The sequence below is a fragment of the Pongo abelii genome, chromosome 4 (genome assembly GCF_028885655.2).
Source record: "Pongo abelii isolate AG06213 chromosome 4, NHGRI_mPonAbe1-v2.0_pri, whole genome shotgun sequence".
In the NCBI taxonomy this organism is placed as follows: domain Eukaryota; kingdom Metazoa; phylum Chordata; class Mammalia; order Primates; family Hominidae; genus Pongo; species Pongo abelii.
The window spans coordinates 148,977,527-148,998,019 of NC_071989.2; the positions used below are offsets into that span (position 1 = coordinate 148,977,527).

General features: G+C 43.8%; 1 protein-coding gene and 1 long non-coding RNA gene across 2 annotated transcripts; one reads left to right on the forward strand and one right to left on the reverse strand.

Annotated features, from left to right (window-relative positions):
* Positions 1-16,704: 16,704 nt before the first annotated feature.
* CD14 (CD14 molecule) lies at positions 16,705-18,182 on the reverse strand. Its single transcript, XM_002815967.6, has 2 exons — positions 18,042-18,182; positions 16,705-17,953 (listed from the first exon to the last, which is right to left on the reverse strand). The coding sequence occupies exons 1-2, from the start codon at positions 18,042-18,044 to the stop codon at positions 16,829-16,831; spliced, it is 1,128 nt and encodes a 375-aa protein (XP_002816013.2). The 5' UTR covers positions 18,045-18,182; the 3' UTR covers positions 16,705-16,828.
* On the forward strand, positions 17,716-18,542 carry LOC129059546 (uncharacterized). Its single transcript, XR_008525522.1, has 2 exons — positions 17,716-17,845; positions 18,082-18,542. It is a non-coding gene; the product is annotated as an uncharacterized LOC129059546 (long non-coding RNA).
* The last annotated feature ends 1,951 nt before the right edge of the window (positions 18,543-20,493 follow it).

Genomic DNA, 20,493 nt, shown 5'->3' on the forward strand with positions numbered 1-20,493 from the left:
CAGAAAATTAATCCATGTTCATTGGTAGTCTTAATATTCTTATGATATCAACACTCTCTAAAGTGATTTACAGATATAATGCATTTCTTAGCACAATTCAATGGCTTTTTCTTTCAGAAATGGAAAAATTCATTTCAAAATTCATATGGAACCTCAAGGGATCCTGAATGACCAAAACAATCTTGGGAAAAAAAGAACAAAGTTGGAGATCTCATACATCCTGATTTCAAAACTTATTACAAATTTGCAGTAATCAAAACAGTGTGGTACTAGCATAAAGACAGACACATAGACCAAGGAATAGAATAGAAATCTCAGAAATAAGCCCTCACATATATGGTCAAATGATTTTGACAAAGGTGCCAAGACTATTCAATAGATAAAAGAAAGTCTTTTCATACTATGGCACTGGGGAAAATAGATATTCACATGTAAAAGAATGAAGTTGGATCTTTATACCATATGTAAAAATTAACTAAAAATTGATCAAATTGCTATAAGAGCAAAAATTATAAAACTCTTAGAAGAAAACATAAGGCTGGGTGCGGTGGCTCATGTGTGCAATCCCAGCTCTTTGGGAGGCCGAGGTGGATGGATCACGAGGTCAGGAGTTCAAGACCAGCCTTGCCAACATGGCGAAATCCTGTCTCTAGTAAAATACAAAAAATCAGCTAGGCGTTGTGGCAGCCACCTATAATCTCAGCTACTCAGGAGGCTGAGGCAGGAGAATCACTTGAACCCGGGAGGTGGAGGTTGCAGTGAGCCAAGACCATGCCACTGCACTCCAGCCTGGGCAACAGAGCGAGACTCCATCTCAAGAAAAAAAAAAAAAGAAGAAGAAAGAAAGCATAGTGAAAAAAAACTTCATTAGATTTAGCAATAATTTCTTGGATATGGCACCACAGCCAACAAAAGTAGAAACAGATAAAGGGACTACATTAAAATCTAAAACTTTTGTGGCCCAGGCATGGTGGCTCATGCCTTTAATTCCAGTACTTTGAGAGGCCAAGGCCAATGCGGGAGGATTGCTTGAGTTCAAGAGTTCAAGACCAGCCTGGGAAACATAGTAAACCACATCTCTACAAAAAAATTTTTAAAAATTAGCCGGGCATGGTGACATTGGCCTATAGCCCTAGCTACTTAGGAGGCTGAGGTGGGAGTAGTGCTTGAGCCCAGGAGTCTGAGGTTGCAGTGAGCTATGATCACACCACTGCACTCCAACCTGAGTGACAGAGAGAACTTGTCTGTAAATAATAAAAACATTGAAAATTTAAAAAATAAATAAGACTCTGTGCATCAAAGGATGCAATCAACAGAGTAAAAAGGCAATGTATGGAATAGGAGAAAATATTTGCAACTCATATATCTGATAAAAGGTTAATAACTAGAATATATGAAGAACTCCTGCAACTCAATAACAGCAAAACAACATGATTAAAAAATGGGCAAAGATCCAGGCATGGTGACTGATGCCTGTAATCATAGCACTTTGGGAGGCCAAGGCAAGCAGGTCATTTGAGCTCAGGAGTTTGAGACCAGCCTGGGTAACATGATGAAACTCTGTCTCTACAAAAAATAAATGTTAGGCAGGTGTGGTGGCACGTGCCTGTAGTCCCAACTACTCAGGAGGCTGAGACAGGAGGATCACTTGAGCCTGGGAGGTGGATGTTGCTGTGAGCTGAGATCATGCCACTGCACTCCAGTCTGCGCTACGAAGCCAGACCCTGTCTCAGACAAAAAAAGAAAAAAAAAATCAAAGTACTTGAATAAACATTTCTCCAAAGAAGATATATAAATGACCAATAAGCACATGAAAGATACTCAAGGTCTTGGCTGGGTGTGGGCTCACACCTGTAATCCCAGCACTTTGGGTGGCCAAGGTGGGCGGATCACTTTAGGTCAGGAGTTCGAGACCAGCCTGGCCAACATGGTGAAACCCCGTCTCTACTAAAAATACAAAAATTAGGCTGGGTGTGGTGGCTTACACCTGTAATCCCAGCAGTTTGGGAGGCTGAGGTGGGAGGATCACTTGAGGTCAGGAATTCGAGACCAGCCTGGCCAACATGGCAGAACCCCATCTGTACTAAAAATTAGCCAGGTGTGGTAGTGCACACCTGTAATCCCAGCTACTAGGGAAGCTGAGGCAGAATTGCTTGAACCTAGAGGGCTGAGGTTGCATTTAGCCGAGATCGCACCCTGTACTCCAGCCTGGGCAACAGAGTGAGGCTTTGTCTCAAAAAAACAAAATAAATACAAATGCAAATACAAAAATTAGCCAGGTGTGGTGGTGCATGCCTGTAGTCTTAGCTACTCGGGAGGCTGAGGCAGGAGAATCGCTTGAACCCAGGATGCGGAGGTTGCAGTGAGCAGAGATCATGCTACTGCACTTTAGCCTGGGCAACAGAGTGAGTCTCTGTCAAAAAAAAAAAAACAAACTCAAGGTCTCAAATCATTAAGGAAATGCAAATGGAAACCACAATGAGATACCTCCTCACACTCATTATTATGGCTACTATTTTTTAAAACCCCAGAAAATAGCACGTGTTCAATATTGGCGATATTTGAACTATTGTGCACTGACAGTGGGAATGTAAAATGGTGCAGCTGTTATGAAAAATGGTACGAGCAAAAGGCTCAGAATAGCCAACATAATATTGAACGGGAAAAACAAAGTTGGAGGACTGACACTACCTGACTTCAAGATACTATAAAGCTACAGTAATCAAGACAGTATGGTATTAGTGAAAAAAAATAGAACAATGGAAGAGAATAGAGAGCCCAGAAACAGACTCATACATATTGTCAACTGATCCTTGAAAAAGGAGCAAAGGTCGGGCTGGGTGCAGTGGCTCACACCTGTAATCCCAGCACTTTGGAGGCTGAGGTGGATGGATAACCTGAGGTCAGGAGTTCGAAACCAGCCAGACCAACATGGCGAAACCTCATCTCTATTAAAAATACAAAATAAGCCGGGTGTGGTGGTGCATGCCTGTAATCCCAGCTACTTGGGAGGCTGAGGCAAGAGAATTGTTTGAATCTGGGAGGCGGAGGTTGTGGTGAGCCGAGATCACACCATTGCACCACGCCAGCCTGGTTAACAAGAGCGAAACTCCATATCAAAAAAGAAAAAGAAAAAGGAGCAAAGGCAATACAATAGAGAAGAGAGAGCTTTTTACTTTTTCTTTTTTTTTAACTTTTATTTTAGGTTTGGGGGTACATGTGTAGGTTTGTTATATAGGTAAACAGGTGTCTTGGGGGTTTGTTGTACATATTATTACATCACCCAGGTATTAAGCCCAGTACCCAATAGTTATCTTTTCTGCTACTCTCCCTCTCCCACCGTCCACACTCAAGTAGACCCCAGTGTCCATCTTTTCCTTCTTTGTGTTCATAAGTTCTTATCATTTAGCTCCCAGAGAGTTTTTTCAACAAATGGTGCTGGAACAACTGGAAATCCACATGCAAAAACATGAATCTAGACACAGATTTTATACCTTTGAAAAAAATTAACTCAAAATGGATAAGAGACCTAAAGGTAAAACTCAAAACTATGAAGTTCTTAGACGATAACACAGGAGAAAATCTAGATGACTTAGGGTTTGGCAATGAATTTTAAGATACCACACCAAAGGCAGAGTTCATAAAAGAAAGAATCGATAATCTAGACTTCTTAAAAATTTAAAAAGTCTCCTCTATGAAAGACATTGCCAAGAGAATGAAAAGAGAAGCCACAGACCAAGAGAATATGTCTGCAAAAGACTTACCTGATGAAGAACTGCTATGCAAAATATACAAAGAACTTTTAAAACTTAACAATAAAAAACAAGCAACTTGATTTGATTAAAAAATGGGCAAAGACTTTAATAGACACCTCACTAAGGAAAATATACAGATGGCAAATAAGCATATGAAAAGGTGCTCTACATGATGTTATTGACAGAGCAGGACCACCATCATCTCGGACAAACACAGCCACTTTAAGTTCCAGCTCCCTTTCTAGCCTCATGCATTTCTAGGTAATCACTTCTCTTCTAACTACAAGCAGCCAAAAAAAGCAAACAATAAAACACAAATAAAACAGCTTGGGCACGGAGGAAGGTGGGGGGAATGTCTCTTGGGTAACTGCCAAACTTTACCCTCATACAATGGTCCCCAGTAAAACAGTGGGCCTTAATAAGCACATTCTTTTCCTTTCAGGTGCAATAAGTTAGGGAGGCTAAAAGCAGACTCGGGGGGTATGCCTGCAGCTGCAGAAAAATGTATAAAAACAAACACACAACTCTCCCTCCTAAATAAGCACAACAAAGAAAAAAAAAAAAGCAGTCCATGCCTCTAATAAACTCTTCCACCCTAAATCCTTAAAAACTCTTAGTCTGTAAAAAAAGTGTGCCTCTAACCTAACTGGGCCAAAAGCTCCTCTTGGTTTGTTTTCTCCAAAATAAACCTGTCTTAACTGTCAAGCCATCTTTCATGTTTCTTTCCTCTTTCTTTAATTATTACAGTTATCAGGAAAATGCAAATGAAAAGAACAATGAGATATCACTACACACCTTTTAGAATGCCCAAATCCAGAGTACTGACAACAACAAATGCTGGTGAGAATGTGGAGCAGCAAGAACTCTCATTCATTGCTGGTGGAAATGCAAAATGGTATAGCTACTTTGGAAGACAGTTTGGCAGTTTCTTACAAAATTAATCATACTGTATTCTTACCTTAAGATCCAGCAACCACATTCCTTGGTATTTATCAAAGGAGTTGAAAACTTGCTCATGGATGTTTATAGCAGCTTTATTCATAATTGCCAAAACTTGGGGGCAACTAAGATGTCCTTTAGTAGGTGAATGTATAAACTGTGGTATATCCAGACAATGTAATATTATTCAGTGCTAAAAACAAATGAACTATCAAGCCATCAAAAGACATGGAAAAAACTTAGATCCATATTACTAAGTGAAAGAAGCCAATCTTAAAAGAATACATACTGTATAATTCCAACTACATGACATTATGGAGAAGACAAAACTATAGAGACAGTTTAAAAATTGGTGCTTGCTAAGGGTTGCGGGGAGGGAGAGATGAATAGACAGAGCACCGAAGCTTTTTAGGGCAGTGAAAATACTCTGTATGATGATATAATGGTGGGTACATGTCATTATACATTTGTCCAAACCTAAAGGATATACCATACAATGAGTGAATCCTAACATAAACTATGAACTTTGAATGATAATGATGTGTCAGTGTAGGTTTATCAATTGTAACAAATGCACTACTCTGGTGGGGGTTGTCGATAACGAGGGAGGCTATGCATGTGTCAGACCCAAGGGTATATGGAAAATCTCTGTGCTTTTCTCTCAATTTTGCTGTGAATCTAAAACTGCTCTTTTTAAAAAGTCTTAATGGGTGTATGTGTGCTAGGGAGGTTGGGGTGGGTGGCTCACACCTGTAATCCCAGCACTTTGGGAGGCCAAGGCAGGAGGATCACTTGAGCCCAGGAGTTCAAGCCCAGCCTGGGCAACATAGTGAGACCTTGCCTCTACAAAAAAATTTCTTTAATTAGCCAGGTGTGGTAATGTGCACCTGTAGTCCCAGCTACTTGGAAGGCTGAAGTGAGAGTATTGCTTGAGCCCAGGAGGTCGAGTCTATAGTCAGCTGAGATTGTGCCACTACACTCCAACCTGGGTGACAGAGTGAGAACCCATCTCAAAAAAAAAAGTCTTTAATGAAAAAACCTAAAAATAGAATCACCATATGATCCAGCAATTTCACTCTGAATATATGCCCAAAAGACCTATCATCAGCATTTAACCCACTATTGGACCCACTGCCTCCCTTGGAATCAATTTCTTCACTTGGCTTCCAGGACATTTCTCTCTTCTGTTCTACTTCCTTCAAAGACCATTCTTTCTTAGTATCCTTTGCTGATTCCTCCCTGTTGCAGGAAGTCAGGGACCCCAAACGGAGGGACCAGCTGAAGCCGTGACAGAAGAACGTAGATTGTGAAGATTTCATGGACATTTATTAGTTCCCCAAATTAATACTTTTATAATTTCTTATGCCTGTCTTTACTGCAATCTCTAAACATAAATTGTAAAGATTTCATGGACACTTATCACTTCCCCAGTCAATACCCTTGTGATTTCCTATGCCTGTCTTTACTTTAATCTCTTAATCCTGTCAGCTGAGGAGGATGTATGTTGCCTCAGGACTACGTGATAATTGCATTAACTGCACAAATTGTACAGCATGTGTGTTTGAGCATTAGGAAATCTGGGCACCTTGAAAAAAGAACAGGATAACAGCAATTGTTCGGGGAATAAGAGAGAGAACCTTAAACTCTGACTGCCAGTGAGCCAGGCGGAACAGAGCCATATTTCTCTTCTTTCAAAAGCAAATGGGAGAAATATTGCTGAATTCCTTTTCTCAGCAAGGAACATCCCTGAGAAACAGAATGCATGCCTGGGGGTGCATCTCTGAACTGGCCTCCCTGGGCGTGGCCATCTCTTATGGTTGAGGCTGTGGGAGTGAAATAGACCCCAGTCTCCCATAGCGCTTCCAGGCTTATTAGGAAGAGGAAATTCCTGCCTAATAAATTTTGGTCAGACCGGTTGATCTCAAAACCATGTCTCCTGATAAGATGTTATCAATGACAATGGTGCCCAACACTTCATTAGCAATTTTAATTTCACCTCGGTCCTGTGGTCCTGTGATCTCGCCCTGCCTCCACTTGCCTTGTGATTTTCTATTACCTTGTAAAGTACTTGATGTCTGTGACCCACACCTATTCGCACACTCCCTCCGCTTTTGAAAATCCCTAATAAAAACTTGCTGGTTTTTGCAGCTTGTGGGGCATCACGGAACCTACCAACATGTGATGTCTCCCCCGGATGCCCAGCTTTAAAATTTCTCTCTTTTGTATTGTCCCTTTATTTCTCAAGCTGGCCGACGCTTAAGGAAAATAGAAAAGAACCTACGTGAATATCTGGGCAGGTTCCCCGATACCTCCCCATTTTTGTGACTTCTTAATGTTGCAGTGTCCTGGGCTCATTCCTCAGACATTAACAAAAAAATCTAGAAAATGAAGTAGCCCCTCCTATCTGCTCAAGTGTATTCCTCCAGCTGCTTTCCAGGGTCAGGATACACAGGAGTGGAGGTGTTAGGGGCTGGAAGTAGACTCTGTCACTGGCTGTAGTGTTGACGTTTTCAAGCTGCTGTTGCTTCTGCTGCTAAGAGAGCCATCTGCAAAAGGATGTTATACAAGAACAGTGAAAAGAAATTCAGAACTGTTATTCCACATACATGGAAAGACTGTGTGAAGAATATTACAGAAAGTGGTGGAAGGGAACAACGAAAATAAGAAATGTGCTAGAAGCTTGTACACCAGCTGGGTTCTCCTTACTGCCAGGGCTTTAGCTACAGAAAAAAAAAAAAAAAAAAGAAAGAAAAAGAAAATGGCTTCTGAGCAATGCATGGGGAAACATTTTTGGACACCAAAAACTACAAGCAAGTATCTGACTAGAGGGACTGAAGAAATTTCTGGCTTTCTGTATGATTTTACTTTATTTTTTATGTATTTATATTTTATTTTTTAATAGAGACTGGGTCTTGCTGTGTTGCCCAGGCTGGTCTCGAACCCCTGGGTTCAAGTGATTCTCCCAGCTTGGTCTCTCAAAGTGCTGGGATAACAAGCATGAGCCACCATGTCTGGCTTTGATTTTGCTTTCTGCTTTGAATTCTCAAGGTATAACACAGATATTCTGGAAGAGGAATTAAAAGAAATTAAGGAGTGTGTAAGCAGAAACTAAGTTGTATGTAAGAAAACCCAATTCCCCTTGAGAAAGAGAAAGAGCTGGAGTCCTTTAAAAACTAACTGCCTATTTTTCTATGGCTAGTGAGCCTTATCTCTCCTCCTTTCCCAGGCATTGTGAAGACGCTGTTTCCCTAGCTGTGCAGCTGCAAAGTCACTAGACAGATAAACTCAAGTTGCAAAACATGTTTTTCCTTGAAAAGTAAGAAATGATGTAATGCATGTCTCAATTCATTAAATAACTGTCTTTGTTTCTCACTTCTGTAGCATGCTTCCCCCTGTACAGATCTCCCCCACCCCACAAAATGCTTAAAACGTAACTTAACTCTTTCTTCAGGGCTCAGTCCTTTGGATGTTAATCCGACTGGGCCAGTGCACCTAAATAATTAATAAATATCGTCCTGAACCCCATCGGTCTCTCTGATTCCTTAAAAATCCCGCAATAGTTCAAGTTACAAAATAACATGTTTTAAGACAAATAATTAAGTTTAAGCCACAGGGCGAAATGTATCTATGCTCACATCTTTAGTGATTTCATCAAGTCTAATAACTTAGGCCTCAAACCATAGAGTCATCCTTGAGCTCACCTTTTTTCTCTTTTTTAAAAATTTAATTGAATTTTTATACTTAAAACATTTTTTAAAAATAGAGATGGAGGGTCTCACTATGTTGCCCAGGCTAGTCTCAAACTCCTGGCCTCAAGTGATCCTCCTGCCTTGGCCTCCCAAAGTGCTGGGATTATAAACATGAGCCACCTTGCCCAGCCATCCTTTTCTCATGTTCCACACTTTATATGTAAAAATCCTGTGAGCTCTGTCTTCAAAAAACACACATAATTTGACCATTTTCCCCCACCTCTACTATCCTGATCCAACTGTCACCATGTTTTTGTGTGGGTTTTCTTAAACAGCTTTATATTGAGTTGTGATTCACAACAAATAAAATTCACCCTTTTAAAGTATTCAATTTAGGCTGGGCATAGTGGCTCATGCCTGTAATCCCAGCACTGTGGGAGGCTGAGGTGGGCAGATCATGAGGTCAGGAGTTCGAGACCAGCCTGACCAACATGGTGAAACGCTGTCTCTACTAAAAATACAAAAATTAGCCTAGCCTGGTGGTGCATGCCTGTAATCCCAGCTACTCAGGAGGCTGAGGCAGGAGAATCACTTGAACCCGGGAGGCGGAGGTTGCAGGAGCCGAGATCCCACCTTTGCACTCCAGCCTGGGCAACAGAGTGAGACTCCATCTCAAAATAAATAAATAAATAAATAAATAAATAAATAAATAAATAAATGTATTCATTTTAGTGGTGTTTGTTATATTACCAGAGTTGTGCAACTACAACCACTCTTTAATTTTAGAACATTTTTATCACCCCAAAAAGAAATTCTACATCCCATTAGAGGTCATTCCCCTTGACCACCCCACTTCTAAGCAACCACAAATCTTTGTATCTCTGTCTATCATCATTTCTTTTTTTATTTTTGTTTTTGAAACAAAGTCTCACTCTGTGATCTTGGCTCGCTGCACCTCTGCCTCCCAGGTTCAAGTGATTCTCACACCTCAGATTCCCGAGTAGCTGGGGCTAATTTTTTTTGTATTTTCAGTAGAGACAGGGTTTTGCCATATTGGCCAGGCTGGTCTTGAACTCCTGACCTCAAGTGATCCACCCACTTTGGCCTCCCAAAATGCTGGGATTACAGGCATGAGTCACTGCACCCAACCTCACCATCATTTCTTTCTTTCCTTTCTTTCTTTCTTTCTTCTTTCTTTCTTTCTTTCTTCTTTCTTTCTTTCTTTCTTTCTTTCTTTCTTCTTTCTTTCTTTCTTTCTTTCTTCTTTCTTTCTTTCTTTCTTCTTTCTTTCTTTCTTTCTTTCTTTTTGAGATGGAGTCCTGCTCTGTCGCCCAGGCTAGAGTACAGTGGCATGATCTTGGCTCACTGCAACCTCCGCCTCCCAGGTACAAGTAATTCTCCTGCCTCAGCCTCCTGAGTAGCTGGGATTACAGGCATGCACCACCAGGCCAGGCTAATTTTTGTATTTTTAGTAGAGACAGGGTTTCACCACGTTGGGCAGGCTGGTCTCAAACTCCTGACCTCGTGATCTGCCCACCTCAGCCTCCCACAGTGCTGAGATTACAGACATGAGCCACCATGGGATTACAGGCGCTTAGCACCGCGCCTGGCTAATTTTCGTATTTTTAGTAGAAACGGGGTTTCACCATCTTGGCCAGGCTGATCTCAAACTCCTGACCTCATAATACACCTGCCTTGGCCTCCCAAAGTGCTGGGATTACAGGCATGAGCCACTGCACCCGGCCTCCATCATTTCTTGGCTGGGTTATTGGTATAAATTCCCAACGAGTCTTCTAACTTACTCTCTGTAGTTTACTTTCAACATAGCAGCTAATGTGATCCTTTAAAAATGGAAACCAGTTTATGTTACCCTCTGTCAATATCCTCAGGTGGCTCTCTATTTCACCTGAGTGAAAACCAAGCTTCACAGTGGCCTGTGAGCCTTAAACAACAATTGAGGCCACTTGCTATCTCTCTGATATCATTGCCAATATCTTCCAGGGCCTTTGTACTGGATATTTCCTCTTCCTGGACTGCTCTTCCAGCAGATAACTGCAAGGCTCACTCTCTCACCTCCCTTAAATCTTTGTTTAGAAGTCACCTCATGTGAGGTCTATTCTAACAACTATAGACTTGCAATCCTTCACCCTCATGCCCAGCAATCCTGACTGCTTTGGCTCTGCTCCATTTTACCCATAGCACTTACCATCATCTAGCACTCTATACTTTCTTCTCCCCACTGCAATATGAACACTTTAAGAGCAGGAACTTTTGCCGCTTTGCTATCACTGTAAGTGCTTTGTCCTCAGCACTTCCGAAGTGCTTGTCAGGTAGTGGGAGCTCAATAAATAATTGTTAAATGGATGAATAAATGAATGACCAGAACATTCCGGGCAGAGGGAAGAACAAGAGGCAAAGGAAAGAATGGCTAGAATATGTTGGGGGTGATGTTGGTGTACAAGGTGGAGATGACAGTAGAGGAGGCATAGGGAGTTGCTGACCATGTCTCCCTATGTTCTCTGTCTCAAGTTCTAAGTTATCTTCCTATTTCTCTGTCTCCTTTGAAGACCCTGCTTTCTCCATCCTGAAATGTTGACTGATGTTTCCCAGTTTCCTTCTTTAGCACAGTCTCTTCTTTCTCCCCTCCTGGCCTTGGTGAACTTACTCATGGCTATTCATGGCTATGGTTTCCACAAGCATTTCTACACTGATGGCTCCCAAATTCTTATATCCAGGCCAAACCTGTCCCCTAAGCTCTAGCCCCTATGGCTAACTGCCAGCTGGACTGTCCACCTGCGAGTGGCTCTAAGCAACCTATGCCCAATCTTTTTTTTTTGAGATGGAGTCTTGCTCTATCACCCAGGCTGGAGTCCAATGGTGTACTATTAATGTCAAACCCAATTCTTAATAAAACCTTATAGACAAAGATATCCAATTTTAATCAGTTTGACCATAAGGTAAGAGTCTCATAAAACTTTTATAACCCTTTATATGTTTCTTCTTTATTTTTAAAGACAGAATCTCACTTTGTCACCCTGGCTGGAGTGCAGTGGCACGCTTTCAGCTCACTGTAACTTCCGCCTCCTGGGTTCAAGTGATTCTCCTGGCTCAGCCTCCCAAGTGTCTGGGATTACAGGCACTATATCCCATTAGAGGTCATTCCCCTTGACCACCCCACTTCTAAGCAACCACAAATCTTTGTGTCTCTATCTATCATCATTTCTTTTTTTATTTTTATTTTTGAAACAGAGTCTCACTCTGTGATCTTGGCTTGCTGCACCTCTGCCACCATGCTACCATGTCATGCTAATTTTTTGTATGTTTAGTAGAGATGGGGTTTTGCCACATTGCCCAGGCTGGTCTTGAACTCCTGACCTCAGGCAATCCTCCTGCCTTGGCCTCCCAAAGTGCTAGGATTACAGGCATGAGCCAAAGTGCCCAGCCTATATTTTTCTGTTAAAGAGCAGATCAGTGCTCTAAGAAAACTCTATTGCGCTTTTATTCCAATGTTCAATTCATGGAAAAGTTGAATACCCCTTTAACTTTAGCCAGTGTGTCCACAGACAGATTTTATATTTCACAAACCTGCCACAACTTGCTCAAAGCTTCTACTTTTCCCTATCCCACTTAAAATAATACTTTAACTCCCTAAACTAGGCAAAAAAAAAAAAAAAAAAATCCACATTCCTGTGCCTTCTTATAATCTTTTGCCAAAAACACATTCACTTTCCTTACACACTTTCCATGTAAAACTGTTTCTCTACTAGTCTCAATTGCATGTGTTACAATGTTAAGTCTCAGCAACTTTTTTTTTGGTGAAAAACCTGGTAAGTAAGCAATTTTAATTATGCACCAGGTGTGGAGCCTAGGACACCAGACAGAAGTGCAGATAAGGTCTGACCTTTCCAGCATAGCTAGAGGGCATGGCTAACTCCACATGTATCTAGGCATTATCTAGAATCTAATGGTTCCAAAGCAGGTAAGTTGAACAATGATCATATCAAGGAAGCAGTTTATGTAGTTTAGTAAACTCAGTGTCTGACCTGCCTAATTTAGACCAAATGTCTAAATTTTGAAGACATTTTTATTTTACCAATAATCTTTAAAACTGTCTTTATTTCCCAAGGATTACTAAAGTCACATGAACTAAAAGGCATTAAAGTTTTAATTTTTCTGACAAAATATTTAAGTGCTTTTTCTTTAAGCCAATTAATTAGAGCTCTTTTATATAAACATTACACACACACACCATATGTAAATAGACAGAAGAAGATCCAGTAGTTGTAAGCTTTTTCATTTGCCAGTTTTTATATTTTTCTTTTCTTTTTTTTTTTTTTTTGAGATTAGCCAGGTGTGGTGGCGGGCACCTGTAGTCCCAGCTACTCAGGAGGCTGAGGCAGGCGAATTGCTTGAACCTGGGAGGCAGAGGTTGCAGTGAGCCAAGATTGTGCCACTGCACTCCAGCCTGGGTGACAGAGTGAGGCTCCATCTCAAAAAAAAAAAAAAACAAGTAACATATCTGATTGCAATATGCTGTGAAGACAAGTAAAACAGAGAAAGGGAGCAGATATTGTTGTTGAGGATTGATATGTGTACAGGTTGACTATCTTTTTTTTTTTTTTTTTTTTGAGACAGAGTTTCACTCTTGTTGCCCACACTGGAGTGCAATGGCGCAATCTCGACTCACCACAACCTCCGCCTCCCAGATTCAAGTGATTCTCCTGCCTCAGCCTCTGGAGTAGCTGGGATTAGAGGCATGTGCCACCACATCCGGCTATATATTTTTTCCCCATTTTATGAACCCTATCACAACTTACACAGACCATCTATGACATGCTTGGACATTCTGACTTGTCCTATATTTCCTTCTTTCCTAGGTCTGTTTCTGTTCCCTGAACTGTAAACTTGTGACTAAGATACCTAACCTCCTGAAATTGTGGCCCAGCAGGTCTCAGTCTCATTTTATCCAGCCCCTGTTCAAGATGGAGTTGCTCTGATTTGAATGCCTCTGACAGATGCACTTTACGGCTTTTCTTTTCTTTTCTTTTTTTTTTTTTGAGACAGAGTCTCACTCTGTCACCCAGGCTGGAGTATAGTGGTGAGATCTCAGCTCACTGCAACCTCTACCTCCCAGGTTCAAGTGATTCTCCTGCTTCAGCCTCCCGAATAGCTGGGATTACAGGAGCACACCACCACACCTGGCTAATTTTTGTATTTTCAGTAGAGACAGGTTTCACCATGTTGGCCAGGTTGGTCTTGAAGTCTGGAGACCTCCAGTGAGCCACTCACCTCGGCCTCCTGAGGTGCTGAGATTACAGGCATGAGCCACTATGCCCAGCCATTTTATGGCTTTTCTTGGCATATCTGAATTGTGGGCATCACTATTCTTGCACTTGGGGTCCATTAGTAAGTAAAATAAGGGTTACTGAATACAAGCACTGCTATATGGTAACTGTTGATCTGACAACCCAGACAGCTCCTAAGTTACTAACGAGCTAGTAGTGCCTACAGTGTAGATACACTGTACAAAGGGATGATTCATATCCTGGACATGTGATGGGTTACAATCCAAACAGTTAAAACTTTAGGTTGGGTGCAGTGGCTTATGCCTGTAATCCCAGCACTTTGGGAGGCAGAGGCAGGTGGATTACCTGAGGTCAAGAGTTCACAACGAGCCTGGCCAACATGGTGAAACCCTGTCTCTACCAAAAATACAAAAAGTAGCAGGGTGTGGTAGTGCATGCCTGTAATCCCAGCTACTCAGGAGGCTGAGGCAGGAGCATCACTTGAACCCCAGATGCAGAAGTTGCAGTGAGCTGAGATCAAACCACTGCACTCCAGCGTAGGTGACAGAGAGAGACTCTGTCTCAAAAAACAAAACAAAACAAAAACCAAAAAACTAATAAAAATTAAAAATAATAAATAAACTGTTGCAGTATTTGCACATAACCTACATACATCTCCCACATGCTTTAAATCATCTCTAGATTACTTATAATTCCTAATACAATGTAAATGCTATGTAAATAGTTGTTATACTATATTATTTAGGGAATCATGACAAAAATATTGTATAAAGTTATCTTAAGGCTATTATCTAAAGTGTATATGAAACATAAATGAATTTTGTATTCAGACTTGGGTCCCATCCAAATCTATCTCATTATATGTATGCAAATATTCCAAAATCTGAAAAAATCCAAAACTTCTGGTCTGGAGCATTTTGAATAAAGGATAGTTAACCTGGCTGGGTGTGGTGGCTCATGCCTGTAATCCCAGCACTTTGGGAGCCCAAGGCAGGCAGATCACCTGAGGTTGGGTGTTCAAGACCAGCCTGACCAACACAGAGAAACCCCGTCTCTACTAAAAATACAAAATTAGCCAGGTGTGGTGGTGCATGCCTGTAATCCCAGCTACTTGGGAGGCTGAGGCAGGAGATTCACTTGAACCCAGGAGGTAGAGGTTGCAGTGAGCTGAGATTGCACCATTGCACTCCAGCCTGGGCAACAAGAGTGAAACTCTGCCTCAAAAAAAAAAAAAAGATAGTCAACCTGTATAACATATCAATCCTCAACAATATCTGCTCCCTCTTTTTTGAGATGGAGTCTCACTCTTTCGCCCAGGCTGGAGTGCAGTGGCATGATCTTGGCTCACTGCAACCTCTGCCTCCCAGGTTCGAGTGAGCGATTCTCCTGCCTCAGCCTCCTGAGTAGCTGGGATTACAGACACATGCCACCACACCCGGCTAATTTTTGTATTTTTAGTAGAGACAGGGCTTCACCATGTTGGCCAGAATGGTCTCGATCTCTTGACCTCGTGATCCGCCCACCTCAGCCTCCCAAAATGCTGGGATTATAGGCATGAGCCACCACACCTGGCCCAGATATATTACTCTTAAAAATTTTTTTTTTTTTCAATCAGATATGTTACATCACCACTACTGCCTTAGTCAGCTCAGGCTACCATAATAAAATACCATAGACTGGTGGCTTAACCAACAGAAATTTATATATATTCTCACAGCTATTTCTCACACATAAAAAAATATCTTTTATGTGTTCCCCTGACCCCCACTGGATTGGAATTTCCTAAGGGCATGGATGTTTCTGATTCATCTTTGTATTTCAGGCTTTAGCACAAGGCCTGAGGTGAAATGTGGTTCTATAACCATTTGATGAAGTGTGATCAGAACTATTCAAGGGAAGAAAAAACTGCCTTGAGATGATTAATTCTCTGATACTAGAAATTTCTCAACTGGCTGGTTGAAGGCCCCTTGGGGACATTCCAGTGAGTGTCCAGCTAATTTAACTGTTTCTGACATATTTTGAGTCTGGTTCTGGTAATGTCTGTAACTCTCTTATCAATGTTAATTTCCATTCCCTATTCCTATCTGTGTGGCTCTGGACATTGGCCAGAGGCAGGTGCTGGGCCTATATGCCTCCTCCCACCTCTCTCCCATGCTCCCTGTGAGGCAGGCATCTAGCTCTCTGATGGATGTGGCTGCCTCCTCATTGAAATGAAGAAGGGACTCAGAAGAAACAGCACCTCTTGATGGCTGATGCTCTAGGTCTCTGAGCTAATGTGGACTAGAGGACACATCCTGTTTATTCTGAAGTTTTGAAGAGTCTGAGATGCTTTCCTATTTGCCAATCAGTCAGCCTGAAAAGGTTATCTACATATGTACTAACAGAACACAGTACCTCTAATTCAGAGACCGACTGTATCTTGCGTCAGTTCCCCAGGCCCAAATTCCCCATTATGTCGGGGAGTGACACAGTGAAAGCCTCCGGGTGTAGAGAGGTTTTACAAGAGAGGAACCCTAATATTATGAAACTCAGAGCTTTTGCAGGATAGGAGGCTGTCCCTCTTCCTTGAGCGGTAAGGGAGACAGACAGAGAGGGAGAGGGAGGGTGTGTGAGTGTGTGTGTGTGTGTGTGTGTGAGAGAGAGAGAGAATAAGGAAATAAGCAAATGGCTGTGGGTTTTATTATCTTTGAAAGGGAGCAGCTGGCTCTTGGGAAGTGCATAGGAGAGGAAATATTTTGTATCTTCCAAATATCATGCAAATACCTTTTAATCCAGATGCCAATAATCTGCTCAGAAAGCCCTGACTGCACACTCATTGCTTCTCCCATGTAGCCCTAGCCAGGAGTCCTTTCCTGGCTCCTTCTATCCCCGCAGTACTTTTCTTGAGGAGGACAGATAGGGTTTCTTAGGGAGTTAGGATGAAGAAAGCCTAAGTATGATGAATTCCCCATCCAGCACTGTGCCCAGCACATAGCAGACATCCAATAAAAGTCTGTTAAATGAATGACACGGACCCGTTGTTTAAGATTTTAATAAAGGTGGGGCAAAGGGTTGAATTGGTCGAAAAGTCCTCAACGTCCTGACGGGACTCCCCTGAAGCCAAGGCAGTTTGAGTCCATTCATTGTTCTCTCTTGGATCTTAGGCAAAGCCCCGGGCCCCTTGGAGCAGCACCAGGGTTCCCGACACCCCCACCGACAGGGTCGAACGTGCACAGGCTGGGACCACGCCGGAGTTCATTGAGCCCTCTTGGGGGAGGGCAGTTCCAGAGACCAGGAAAGGATTCCCGTCCAGTGTCAGGTTATCCACCTCGGGCAGCTCGTCAGGCTGCGGCGCCCTGTTCAGTCTGTTGCAGCTGAGATCGAGCACTCTGAGCTTGGCTGGCAGTCCTTTAGGCACCTGTTCCAGCCCAGCGAACGACAGATTGAGGGAGTTCAGGGCGCTGAACCACATGCATCTCGGAGCGCTAGGGTTTACGGTGGCGCGCAGCGAGTTGTGGCTGAGGTCTAGGCTGTGGGGCTGCACACCTGCCGCCGCCAGTGCTGCGCACACGCCTGTGGGCGTCTCCATTCCTGTGTTGCGCAGCGCTAGATTCTGGAGGGCCGGGAACTTGTGGGGACAGAGAGCCGCGATCAGTCCGCGTTCGCCCAGTCCAGGATTGTCAGACAGGTCTAGGCTGGTAAGGGCCGGGAAGGCGCGAACCTGTTCGCAGGAAAAGGCAGGCGGGTGTGCTTGGGCAATGCTCAGTACCTTGAGGCCTGGCTTGAGCCACTGCTGCAGCTCGGCGAGCCAGGAACGCCCTGTCGCCCAGGACACGTTGCGTAGGCGCAAGCTGGAGAGTGCAAGTCCTGTGGCTTCCAGAGGCAGCGGAGGCATGGTGCCGGTTATCTTTAGGTCCTCGAGCGTCAATTCCTTGAGGCGGGAGTACGCTAGCACACGCAGGGCGCCTACCAGTAGCTGAGCAGGAACCTGTGCGGCTCCCACTGTGAGCCGCCGCACGCGGAGAGCCTTGACCGTGTCAGCATACTGCCGCGGGTCGGCGTCCGCATCGACGCGCTTTAGAAACGGCTCTAGGTTGAGACCGCCGGCACGGATCTCCACCTCTACTGCAGACACACACTGGAAGGCTTCGGACCAGTCGGGCTGAGGTTCGGAGAAGTTACAGACGCAGCGGAAATCTTCATCGTCCAGCTCACAAGGTTCTGGCGTGGTCGCAGAGACGTGCACCAGCGGCAGCAGCAGCAGCAACAAGCAGGACGCGCGCTCCTGGGGAGAGAGCAGAGGTGTAGGAGGCCCCATCCGACCCCTGTGGCTCCCGAGTGGCACGCGTTCGACCCCAAGACCCTATACTCACCATGGTCGATAAGTCCTCCGAACCTCTGAGCTCCGGACAGGCTCTGGAAGTGCTTTAGCTTCTTTCCTACACAGCGGCACCCGCTGGCTTCCAGGCTTCACACTTGTGAACTGTTCGGCCGCTTCTAAGAGTTTATGTAATCCTGGGATGTCATTCACTTCCCTCCTCTGTGAACCCTGACCACCTCCCCACCTCTCTTCCTCCGAGCCAGCCCCCTTCCTTTCTTGGAAATATTGCAATGAAAGATGTTTCAGGGAGGGGGGACGTAACAGGAAGGATCCTGCAGGGCATCTAGGGTTCTGTGTCTCCTGGCAGTGTCCTGATGACTCAGGCGCCCCAGGCGGTGAATGCCCTGGATGACTCGGACGCCTGAGGCTTCTCTGGTGGGTATGGGAAAAGGATGATCCTCAGTGCCTTAGGCCAGTACCATACTCTGCACTATCCAACCCCCCAATCCCCCCACCTTATATCCCAGGTAATCTACTTGATTCGTTTCTTTGACTTCTTCCTTGTCTTGGTTTATGTTGATCTCCCGCCACCCAAATCCAAGTCCCTGAATATCCTCAGATATTTAACTGCATGTTTTGTGGAAGAGATTGTGAACCTCATCTGTTGGCACCAAGGGGGGTAGAATTAGGTTCAAGAAAAGGAAGTTGGTCTGAAGAAAAATTCCCCCTTCCTTTTTTTTCCCTTGCTCCTTTGATTAAATAATAACTTTCTTAAAAGTGGAGGTATTTAACAGAGACACATTGGCCAAGTCTCTGGGTCACTTACAGTATCCATTTTCTGTCCTGAAATTGTGAAGCAAGGTATTTTGAACCAGTTTTCCCACTTGCACGTTGCTGTCTCCTGCCCTCCCCTCAGTACCATCTCTGTGCCTTAGGAAGGAAGGGGTGGGACTATGTTGAATGAGGATTAATTAGTAACTCACCAGTTTTGCAAAAAACAAACAAAAACAGAAAACAATACAAAATGAAAAAACAGCAAACAAAACAAAACGAAAAAACAACAAACGTCTCAGAGGATAAGGAGCTATGCATTTACAACAGCCCTCACAGGTCCACATCCCTAGACCTCTGGGGAAAGAACTATATGAAAGTTTTGTTGTTGTTGTTGTTGTTGTTGTTGTTTTTGAGACTGAGTTTTGCTCTGTTGCCCAGGCTGGAGTGCAGTGGCGTGATCTTGGCTCACTGCAACCTCTGCCTCCCAGGTTCAAGCGATTCTCTTGCCTCAGATTCCTGAGTAGCTGGGATTACAGGAGCCCACCACCACGCCTGGCTAATTTTTGTAGTTTTAGTGGAGACAGGGTTTCACTATGTTAACCAGGAACTCCTGACCTCAGATGATCCGCCCGCCTTGGCCTCTCAAAGTGCTGGGATTACAGGCGAGAGCCACCACACCCGGCCTGAAAGTCTTTTTTATTTTTATTTATTTATTTGAGACAGAGTTTTGCTCTTGTTGCCCAGGCTGGGCACGATCTCAGCTCACTGCAATCTCCGCCTCCCAGGTTCCGGCAATTCTCCTGCCTCAGCTTCTCGAGCGGCTGGGATTACAGGCATGTGCCACTACACCCGGCTAATTTTGTATTTTTAGTAGAGATGGGGTTTCTCCATGTTGGTCAGGCTGGTCTCGAACTCCCGACCTCAGGTGATTCACCCGCCTTGGCCTCCCAAAGTTCTGGGATTACAGGTGTGAGCCACCGCGCCCGGCAGAAAGTCTTTTTTAAATTCCCACTTCCTCTTTAATTGAGAAGTAGCTGCAGATTTGTCCCCGATCCAAACAAGAAGGCTCATCACTGCCCCCTGCGGATCCTGTTGGGCATACCCCAATGCACTGGGCCATGCCCTGGTGCCATGCCAGGCCTCTGTGATATCCCTGAGGACCAAGATGTGAGTATATCTGACTTGAAGTCAGATAGCCAGTCTTGGAACCCCAGCTTTACGACTGAGGTTGTGAGACTTGGGCCTCCCTTCTGTAAAATGGAGATGATAGTATTACCTGTTTGTGAGTAAAGTCTTTGGCACAGAAGCACATCTTTTCAGTGTAGTCTTGATGACTAGTCTTCTTAGAGTCTCTGCTTTCAGAGAACTCAGGCCTCTGAAGTCTGATACCTCATCATCTTAGGGGAGGCACTCTGGGTGGGGAGTTCCAAGTTAAAAGGGGCAACGGTGGTTCTGCAAAGATCTCCAACTCACAGCTTGATTCAACAAATATTTATCATTTGTCTACCGAGTACTAGGGTTGGTAGAAAGCCCTGGGACACAGACATGACCAAGACAAGTCCCTGAAGTGCTCCAGGAGGTGAGTAGAGCAAACATGAACCCAGAACTTCAGTCCACAGTGCAGAGGGCTCTTACGGAAGAGAAACCAAAAGCTTGTGTTGTTGTGGGAGAGGGGCGGCGGGGAGGAACATGGTCTGGAGAAAGGAACAGCCAGCCCTGTACAAGACAGG